The 10,465-nt window shown below is 50.1% G+C and overlaps 1 protein-coding gene and 1 pseudogene across 1 annotated transcript in view; both read right to left on the bottom strand.

The window, feature by feature from the left end:
* Positions 1-917: 917 nt before the first annotated feature.
* On the bottom strand, positions 918-4,288 carry LOC102875562 (annotated as a pseudogene).
* A 19-nt stretch (positions 4,289-4,307) lies between these two features.
* LOC102875146 (putative tripartite motif-containing protein 75-like) overlaps positions 4,308-10,465 on the bottom strand; it is a 27,662-nt gene continuing 21,504 nt past the window's right edge. Inside the window, exon 2 of the mRNA XM_006892787.1 lies at positions 4,308-4,523. Within this exon, the coding sequence (XP_006892849.1) occupies positions 4,308-4,523 (216 nt within the window). The remainder of the gene's footprint in view (positions 4,524-10,465) is intronic.

The raw sequence follows: 10,465 nt of genomic DNA, 5'->3' as shown, positions 1-10,465 counted from the left end.
GGCTTTGACAAGCACTGTGGCATTTGGACAAGAACAAACTGGGAGGAGGGTAGAGAGAATAGTGCAACAATGAATGAGTGGAAGCCCAAAATCTCTGTAGATGTTTATGAAAATTAATAAACTATAATTATAGAAAAAAAAAACAAGTGTCTCTTACTCAGGATCTCATACATATTTCTTATGTATCTTGGATTTAAAGTCAACTCATAGCTGACCCTCTCCTGTGTTTTCAGAACTTTCTCCCAAAAAGTAACTGGAGGATACTATGCACTTTTGAAATAGTGATGAAACTTTACCATAAGAAGTACATGCATAGAGCGTCCCTTCCAACTAGGAGTTTTCATGAACTTAAGACTTTTTAAAGTAATCAGAAAACACATAAATGTACCCAAAATGCATTTATTGGAGCATTACTTTCAATTCTCAGGTCTTATTGTAATTTCTGTTAATTACTCAAACATCTGTGATATTGTACAACAATGTAACAAAGAGTTTTAAAAAAATGAAGAGGGGGTAGGGAAAAATGTACAATGAATGAATGAAAATCCAACATTTCTGTAAACTTTCTTTTTTTTTAGTTAAAATATGCAGCTTTATTAATAAGCTGTATTAACACATCACATTTCTCCCCCTGGGCTGAGGAGTTGAGGCTGGGGTACAGGTGAGGGTCACAGTCCTGGCACTGGGCTTGGGGACATGGATGGATCAGTTGACGTCCAGGCCTAGGCTGGGGTGTCAGGCAGGCCCCTCTCCACACACATGAGCGCGCGTGCACGCGAACACACACACCCCTCTCCCTACACTCCTGGTACATGTGTAGCTCTGGGTTCACAGGTGCTGTTTCTTCACTTCCCCTGGAAGCGGCTCCCACCTCTAGCTCATGGGTGCTTCGTCCAGCTCCTGGTGCCACTTCCGGCTCATGCATGCTGTTTCCAGTGCTGCAGTACCTCGGTGGGTGTGAATAGGAAATCCTTCCCCCAGGCCTCGCAGTGGTAGGGTCTCTGCAGGGCTGATGTCTTCTGGAGGGGTTCGGGGGCCGCTTCCTCAGCTCCCAGCTCCAGCTCCTGGGGGGCTGCCCTGAGGGGCCTTGGGGCAGGTGTTCTTGTGGGCTATTCGCTCCAGAGGCGTGAAGGGCATGTGCAGGCCGCAGTGGGGGCATGTCCAGAAGGTGCAAATACAGTCGCTGTACAGGTCCCTGTCACTCGCGAGGCAGTTGTAGGTGAGGAAGTCTGTGACCACGTAGCCCCCCTTGGTTGGATGAGGGGACAGGGTAGAGCTGCCAAAGAGGCCAGGGAGATTGGGGGCGGCTGTGATGGTCTGGGGTCCCACGAAGAGGTTCTGAACTTCCAGTCCTGTGAGTCTCCGGAGGCTGTAGGGAACCTTGGTTGCTGTGAACTGCAGCAGGTCCCTGCTCAGGGCTGCCACCTCCCGGAGGTCCACTGTGGGCGCCTCGTCCTCTTCCTCCAGGCGTTGCCGGGAGCAGTGGGCCAGCTGCCGGTCCAGGGCGCTCTCCCAGAGGGCCCGGAGCTGCAGGGATGCCGCCAGGAGCTGGACAGCACTCTCTGTGGCCGTCAGCTGGAGCTCCAGCCAGCAGTCAGCCACCAGGCGGAAGCAGTCACCATTGGTGTCCAGGGAGCGGCTGAACAGCAACAGGGATTGGAGGGCGGGCACGCGCATGCAGTTGACCAGGTACGGCTTGTTGGTCTCCAGCAGGGAGACGAAGGTGAGAAGCTGGTGTCGGCTGCTCACCTTGTCCTTGTCATCTTGGTTCCCATCGCCGGCCTTGCCCTCTGCGTCCTGGGTGTGCAGCACCTCAGGGCTGCTGGCGACGACACAGGTTGGGTGCAGCACAGTGCCTTGCTTGGTTCGTGTGTGGAATATCTGGTCCGAGTCCTTGCGGCCGCTGTTGAAGGGGTCGGGCACGGCCAGCTGTGGGTAGAGGCCGAGGCCCAGCACCAGCTTGAGCAGAGCCATCTGGTCTAGGGTCAGGTCCTGAGCAGAGCTGGCGGCCGCCTGCAGCTGCTCCAGGTTGTGCCGGAGCTTGAACTTCACGTCCTGGATGTCCACGTCATCAGGGGTGGCCCGGGTGGTGCCACGGTCCTCGTCGCTGGAGCCACCGTCCTGCTCCTCCTGCAGCCGCAGCACCTTGCACCTGCGGCCCCAGCTCTCCTCGTGCTGCCGCTTCAGCTGGTACAGGGCCTGGCGCTCCCTGCGCTGCTGCAGCCGGCTGTGGCTGTCCCCCGGCCCCGGGGCCTGAACCGAGGCCAGCAGTCCATGGTCCACCAGCAGGTCCTTGAACTGGCACCGGAGATTGGCTATCTCATACAGCCGATGCTCCTCGATGCCCCGGCGGCGGCACCACTTGCATGAGTTTCTGCTCCGCTCAGATTTCACCTGCACCCAGGCATTGAAGACGTTGAAGAGCGTGAAGGGGTCGCCCTGGTCACTCTCCAGGGGTCTCCGGGCGGCTGCACACTCAGGGCTGTTCTGGGCACTGCGTGTAAAGGGCGACTGGATGCTTAGGGCCCCGCGGCGATGGTGCGGACGGGCTTGGCCATGTGGAACACGGAGCCCAGGATCAGCATCTTCCTGATGACCACATCCACAGGCAGCTGGGCCAGCAGGGAGCCAATGGGCGTGAGGGCATCCTCACTGTCCAGGGCCCCCTGGTCCCGGAGGTAGAGGATCGCAGTTTCCAGGCTGGCTGGAGGTGGGGGCTCGATGAAGGGGAAGGTTCGGGGGTCCCCGACATCTATGCTCTTCATCTGCAGCACCAGTGCGTCCAGGGCCACTCTCCGGATTTCCGGGACGGGGTAGGGGGCAAAGGCATCGTGCGGCCGGCTCGGCCCTTGCGCTGCTCAGCGCTGGCCTGGCTGATCCAGAACTCCTGCAGCCGCTGCAGCTTGGCCTGCAGGTGGTGCAGCTCATCTCCTTCACCTTCCCAGAATCCACCATGAAGCGGATCCCATCGATGGTGACGGAGGTTTCAGTGACGTTGGTGGAGGGGGATGCACTTATGGACGCCAGGGGGCGCCACAACGAATACCTTGTCCTGGTCGACCACAGCGTGCTGTGCAGTGGCAGCACCACCCAGCGCTGCCTGTGGTTGGCGTAGGTCTGCGCGGCCTCCAGCACGATGCTGATTGATCTCGGCCATGCCGCTGACGAAGATGAGGAGGTCGCCCCGCTCCTCGGGCGGGTACTTGTCGATGGCCTCCATCACCCTCAGGAAAGGCCGGGGGTCCAGCTTCTCTGACTTGGCTGCGGCCGGCTCTGCTTCTAGGGGCTGGTAGATGACCGTGATCGGGAAGAGCCTGCAGGGCACCTGCACCACCGGGGCGCCCCTGAAGTAGTCGGAGAAGAGGGCGATGTTGATGGTGGCCAACCTGAGGACCAACCTTGAGGTCCGGCCGCCTTGGCAGCAGGCGCTGCAGCACGCCCAGGAGGAAGTCGTTGTGAAGGTGCCGCTCGTGGACCTCGTCCTGGTACTGGGGCAGGCTGGGGTCCCGCTGGATCTGCCTCAGGAGCAACCCCACTGTCAGGAACACGATCTTGGTGGCCGCCGATCGCGTGCTCTCGAAGCGGATCTGGTAGCCTCGACCTGCGAGCCATACTGACTGAGGCTCTCGAAGCCGATGCGCTTGGCCAGGGAGATGCGTGCAGGCCACGTGGCTGAAGCCGGCGGCCAGCAGGTGCTGGGGCACCTGAGTGGACTTCCCGCAGCCCGTGTCCCCTGCCACCACCACTACCTGGTGTTCCCTCAGCGTCTGCAGGATGCGCTTCCCGTACTGGGCAATGGGCAGCGCCACACGCTCCCGCTGCAGCTTGGCCAGGTGCCCGAAGGCCTGCTTCTGGCCAAAGTCCAGGTAGTGCAGCAGGGCCTGGCGGAACTCGGATACCTTCTCGGGGGGCACACGCTGGGCCAGCTCCCGGGAGCTGCGAGGGTCAGGGCCCAGCACCGAGAGGTTGATGCGTTAGCGGGCGTCATAGGTGCAAGGCAGGTCTACCAGCGCTGGGATGCTGTGCCTGGGGGGCCTGGGTCTCTCTCTTCCTCCTTCTGGGCTGTCCTGAGATTCTGGAACCTCTGCAGACGCTCAGAGAAGGCCCAGAACTTCTGGCACTCCTCGGAACCCGGGCGGAGTGAATCCTCGTCACCGAAGAAGGCATCCTCCAGGACACGGCGTGTTTCTGGACGGTTCCAGTCCCAAGGCTCCAGGCCCTCTTCCTCACGAGGTGCCCGGTGGTGATCTCGGGGACCTCGACCTTCCTTGGTTCTGGGCAGGGACATCTTACATAGCACTAGGCTGTCAGAGGTCCAGCCTAAGTTCTGATCGCCCGTTCTCGTCCGTTCCCCTGCTCTGAGCTGGCAGTGGGATGCTGCTTGCAGTCAGGGAACCGTATCCCTGCCGCCTGCAAACAGGGACCGTGTCCTCTTTAGAGATCCGAGTTCCTTCCTCATTGGGGGAGCGGAACCATTGGGCTTTGGCCGAGCTGATACACCTCTCCACCTCTGGAGCGACATTCTGGATGGACACAGATCAGTCTGGCCTCGTGGGTAAGAAGTGGCACTGCCAATCCAAAGGCAAGCAGTTCAAATCCATCAATATCTCAGTGGAAGAAGGATGGGTGACATCCTGTCAACATGATTTACAGCCTCTGGAAACCAGCTTGAAGGTCAGCTGTGAGTTGGTTCAGACCTCTCTATCCACTGAGCGCACGTCAACTTCCGGTTCCGCTTGCGAGACGCCAGATTGCGCATGCGCATCTTAAAACTTTCGTTAATATCACAATACTTAAAAAAAAAAAAAGATGCATAGATAAAGCAAATCTAAGATAGAATACAGAGGAATACCTTGGGTAATTCCTTTAGCCATTCTGTAATTTTCCAGTTATTTCAAAATTAAGGCTCAGTGTAAAAATAAAAAAAAATTGCAAAGCAACTCAGATAATATTACAACAAAATATCTTGCTCATAGCACTGAAATGAAACAAACCTAAATGCTAGAGTTACAGACAGCTGTGCTATATTCAAACTACTGCCCATAAGTTACATGGGTAGAAAGTAAGCTATTTGTCCATCTGACAGTTTGCGATTTATTATCTTGGAAAGCACAGGTTGTTAGTGGTTTTGAGTCACTTACAATGTAGAAATAAAGCTTTTCCCAGAAAATCCATCAAAAAGAGAATGAATACAAGCACATATTCAAATGGTAAAAGAAAATATTACCCATCTCAAAGTCCAGATAAATACCTACACCTTGAGGTTTTTCTGTTAACACAAGTGTGACTGAAACAGAGCCTTGACAACATACACGTTTGCAATGCTGAATTGGCCGGTATCCGTTCTGCACTACTGGATGTGGATTTTCCTTCCTGGAAAGATTCCAGGCAAACCTCCATCATCCACTCAGGGTTGTCACCCACTTTGACTTCTCAGTTATGTCTGCCTGAATTGAAGGCTTCAGATCCCAGAATTACCGGTAGTTGTTCTTGTTATGTGTCATTGAGTCGCTTGAGACTCAAAACAACTGTATGTACAACAGCCCTAAACCCTGTTCTATCTTGAGCCAACCTTACTGTCTCTGACACACCTACCCCCATTACCCTAGTCACTCAGTAAATCCATCTCATTCAGGGTCTTCCTATCTTGAACTGGTCCTCCACCCTTCCAAACATGATGTCCCTCTCCAAAGACCGGTCTCTCCTTGCAACAGTTTTGGGGCACAAAACTGTGAGACAGAGCTTCAAAACCCTTGCCTCCAAGAAGCAGACAGGTTTCTCCTTCTCCAAAACAAATCTGTTTGTTCTCATAGCAGCCCATGGTATATTCAATACTCTTCCCAGCAAAACAGCTCAAAGGCATCAACTCTCTTACTATCCCTAGTCCTTGTCCAGCTTTCTGGTACATAGCATGTAATTGCGAAGACCATGGCCTGGATCAGGTGCACCTTTTGTCCAAACTGACATCATTGCTCTTCAGTGTTCTGGGGGTCCCTGATAGATTTTCCCAGTGCAGTGCATCTTTTGATTTCCTGGAAGCTGGTACCAAGTGTGTTAATAGTGGAGCCAAGCAAACTGAAGCTGTTAACAATCTCAATCTCTTCACCGTCATCATGATGCTGAAGTATCATGAGGAGTCAAGACAATCCATGTTGGAGTCATCATGAGTGTGGAGTATGACAGTTTGTTGTGGGAAGTGCTAAATCCCTTCAGAGTAAGAGGAAGTCTTTTCTTTCACATCACAAATGTTACAGTCTTTTTGCCCTCAGAAACAAAGCCGGTTGGAATGTGCTGTTTCAGAATCCAAACTTACATCTCTTTCAAATATTTTTTTTTCTTCAGGGATACAGTGGGGGAAAGTGGCATCCGATCTCCTTTATCTGAATGAAAGAGGGAGATCAAGGGGTGTGGTTCTCACTACGTCATAGATCCTCTTGACGTATGTCAGCAATTCCAAAATTCTTCAGCATCACTCTCTTTTATGCCATTTCAAAGTTTAGACTTTGAAGTGTTACTTGAAAACACTGCATTGTCTGCATATATTTTTTGTTGAATGTCCTTCTTTTCATCAGCTAACCTAGAGTGGCAAGCTTGATTCTGCCAGTCTAAAGAGTGGTTCACCTCTTCCTTTTCACAGCGTCATTTATGCCTTACCTTTGCAATCCTCACCTTTTTTCCCCCTTCTCTCTTGAGGGTCACGTGAGTTTGCATAGCTTTCCAATTAATTAATCAGGGAATAAATGTAACTGGAACAACACATCAGCAGAGAATTGCCAGAAGTCCAGGCTGGGTCATGGTACTAGGGATATTGTAGCTAATGTTAGATGGATCTTAGCTGAAAGCAGGGAATACCAGAGAAATGTATATCTGTGTTTCATTGACTATGCAAAGATGTTTGTGTGGATCATAACAAACTGTGGCTGACTCTGAAAAGAATGGGAATACCAGAACACTTGATCATGCTAATGTGAAACCTATACTTGGACCAAGAGGCAGTCATCAGAACAGAGCAAGAAAACACTGCATGGTTCAAAATTGGGAAGGGCATACAACAGGGATGCATCCTATCTCCATACCTTATACCTTTTCAAACTGTATGCAGAACAGATTATCTGGGAGGCTGGGCTCTATGAGAAGAAATGTGGGGTCAAGATTGGTGGAAGATCTATCGACAATCTGTATTATACAGATGACACAACCCTGCTAGCTGAAACTGAGGAGGACCTTAAGCACTTGCTGCAGAGGGTCAAGGATTGCAGCTTCCAATATGGATTGAGGATCAATGTCAAGAAGACAAAGATTCTCACACACTGGGCCAATTGGCAGCATCAGGATGGATGGTGAAGAGATTGAGATTGTTTACAGCTTTCGTTTGCTTGGCTTCACGGTCAATACTCTCGACACCAGTAGCCAGGAAATTAAAAGATGTATTGCCATGGGAAAGTCTGCTATTAGGGACCTCTCCTGTTGAGGCCTGGCTTGTAAAAGCTAATCTTCTAAACAAGATTAGCCCTGTACCAAAAGACCAACAAGACTAACTCCATCTCAGCTATAGTATCTGCTTGATAGAAAACAACTCAAGGAAGCAGGATGTCAAAAAGTGAGCCATACTGCAGCCATTTTAAGCAAGTGGCCATTTTTGCCAGGTTCAAATGTGCAGATCTTTGAAAGGGAGCAAAAACAAGTTTAACCGTTCCTTGAACCCCAAGGCCAAGCAGGAATGTTCAGTATGGTATAGTCCTCCCTAAAGTCTCTGTTCCGATGGCCTTGCTTGCTAATTGGAAGCCTTGCTTTCAGGTGGCGGGGATATGATATCAAAACAAATGTATTGTTGGATTTGAAGCTGAACTATTTTTCTGTTCACTGCAAAAAGGCACAGGATTTCAGGAATAAACTCTGCTATCCACCATCACAGGTATCTCTGTGTCTTCATTTAATCCTCGTCCCTTCTCTCAACAGAACTGCTCGATATGATGAGGCAGGACCTCATTACTCTCCAAAGTACTGAAGACCAATGGTGTCTCTCTGGAGACTAAGGTGTGTCTAATACAGGCCATGGTCTTTGCAATCACTTGTCATGTATCAGAGTTGGACAATGACTAGGGAGGATAGAAGGAGAATTGATGCCTTTGAGCTGTGGTGCTGGAGAAGAGTATTGAGAGTACCACGGACTGCTAGGAAAACAAAGAGATTCATCCTGGAGAGGGTTAAACTGGGCTGCTCCTTGGAGGCAAGGATTATGAAGCTCTGTCTAACATAATTCGGATATGTTGTAAGGAGATACAGGTCCTTGGAGGGTGGAGGGACAGCGCAGGAGGGGCAGGCCCTCTATGAGGTGGATTGATTCAGTGACTGGGGTAATCGGGATGGGTGTGTCAGAGACGGTGTGATTAGGGCTGTTGTGCATAGGGTCACTATGAGTCGCAAGCAACTCGATGGCACATGACAACAACAAATGTAAACCGTGAGCCACTTATGTGATGTGACGCAATCTCCTCTAGGGACTTCACGTGGTGACGCAGGCTGTCCTTGATGCAGAGGTTACACAGCACCTTGTGGTAGTGTTCAGGATGTGATCGTGTCTTTTGTGCTGTGCATTGAGATGTCACCTTCTTTCTCCTTGCCATGCTGCTGTGTGTCCCGGCCTGCGGGGATCTTCAATGGTGACCCTAGGAGGGGAAGAATGAGAATGAGGGGACAGGAAGCACAGAAGTGTGGAGACAAGTAGAATTTCAGATCAAGTCTAGATTTTATTGAAAGCACTCACAGCTTATATACAGGCGCACAATGGGGGGAGTGGAAAGGAGAAGTAAGGTTACTTAGCAGGGCGTTCCCAGTAAACTGAAACCTATGCTCCCAGGGTGGGTTAAACCAAAACCTAAACTCCTAGGGAGGGGCAACATGTCCATTCATGTTCTTAGAGAATTACAAAATGGCTTCAGCTAGGTAGAACAAGCGGCTCCCAGCAGCTGTGGTATTTCTCAGCAACGTATTTCTCAGCTGATTGTTGTTCTTTAACATTTATCTTGACATTGTTGGTGACACACAGAGCAGGGTAAACTGTCATATGTATCCTTCCGTTACTGTTGGATGGATGCAGGATCAACAGAAGGTGTACCCACACTTGGTGGTGACAAGCTTTCTCAGGGAATCCAGGCAGACTGGGCATTTGGCCTCTGCCATTGTTTTCAGGACTTAGAGAATTTTTTTTTTCAAGACAGTTGGGATGTGCAAGTATTTCTTTTATGTGCTATGAGGTCACTGATCCTATCCTGCAGGATGAAGAACAGTAACACTGTTCACAATCAGTTATGGATTCAGTTCTTTGGTGGCTCCCAGGGTGTGATTCTTAGCTAAGCAATTTTATTAGTCAGAAATCAATATGAACCTCAAACCGATGATAAATTCCTGTAAATGAGAAAAATCACTTCATTAGTCCAGAAAATTCAGAACACCAAGAGTACTGTCCTTTGTCTCCAACTCATTTGGCAAACCCATAAAAGGAAGAGACAGTGAGTTAGTGAAATCAACAAGAGCATAGGTCTACATGCCCAGGGCCCTCAGTTCAAGAATATGTTCAGTTCGAATCCAGCAGATGCTCCCTGGAGGAGGGGCAATCTCATCCTATGTCAGTTGGGTCCCATTCAATGGTACACAACAAGGAAAAAAAATTGACTCATAATTGACCCTCCAGTGAATTTTGTTTTCAGGTGTTTTTTTTTAAATTAATTTTAATGAAAGTTTACAGAGATTTAGGGTTTCCTGTCATTCATTGTTGTACTTTTCTCCCTGCCCACCCTCTCCCCTCCAATTCACTCTTCTCCTTGAAAAGTAAAAGAAAAACGCTTTCATTGTTATGCAATCCCTTCCTCCAAGTCTATTCCACTGTGCAGCCTTCATTCTGGGCTCCAGTCATGATAATAATACCCAATCATATATCCCATCTAAACAGTTCTCTCCTTCATCTGTTTCAATCCAGTATACATCATTCCTCCCCTCCTTTTCTGTCTTCCCTCAACCCTAATGTCAGTCCCATTTTACAACTGTGGCACTATGCAATATTTGTCCTTTTGTAACTGAGATATTTCACTCTGAAAGACCCCAAACTAGGGTGTTTCCCAGATCGGGTGCGATCCCGAGTAACTCACACCAGATCCTCTCGCTGCAATCACAAGAGGCTTTATTGATGAAGCTTCAAGACAACTTGTATCTCACGTAGGAGACAGGGAAGTCGACCCGAGCCGAAAAAGCAAGGGAATTTATACAAGGTATAGGGGTTCTTTGACATGGAATTCGCTCATTGGCTCTTTGGAAAAGCAGGAGTTCAATTTTAGGTCAGTCACCTGCTGCTGATGTTAGTTAAGATATGGTTTTTGCCAGTAATTGCTTGTTCAGCTTGTGGTCAGTCCAGTAACTGCTTGTTCAGCATGTGGTCAGCTAGTTCCTGGAACATAAACATTCACAC

Source organism: Elephantulus edwardii, unplaced genomic scaffold (genome assembly GCF_000299155.1).
Source record: "Elephantulus edwardii isolate Elephantulus edwardi_28Jun2011 unplaced genomic scaffold, EleEdw1.0 scaffold00119, whole genome shotgun sequence".
Classification (NCBI taxonomy): Eukaryota; Metazoa; Chordata; class Mammalia; order Macroscelidea; family Macroscelididae; genus Elephantulus; species Elephantulus edwardii.
This window is presented reverse-complemented; position numbering and strand designations above follow the sequence as displayed.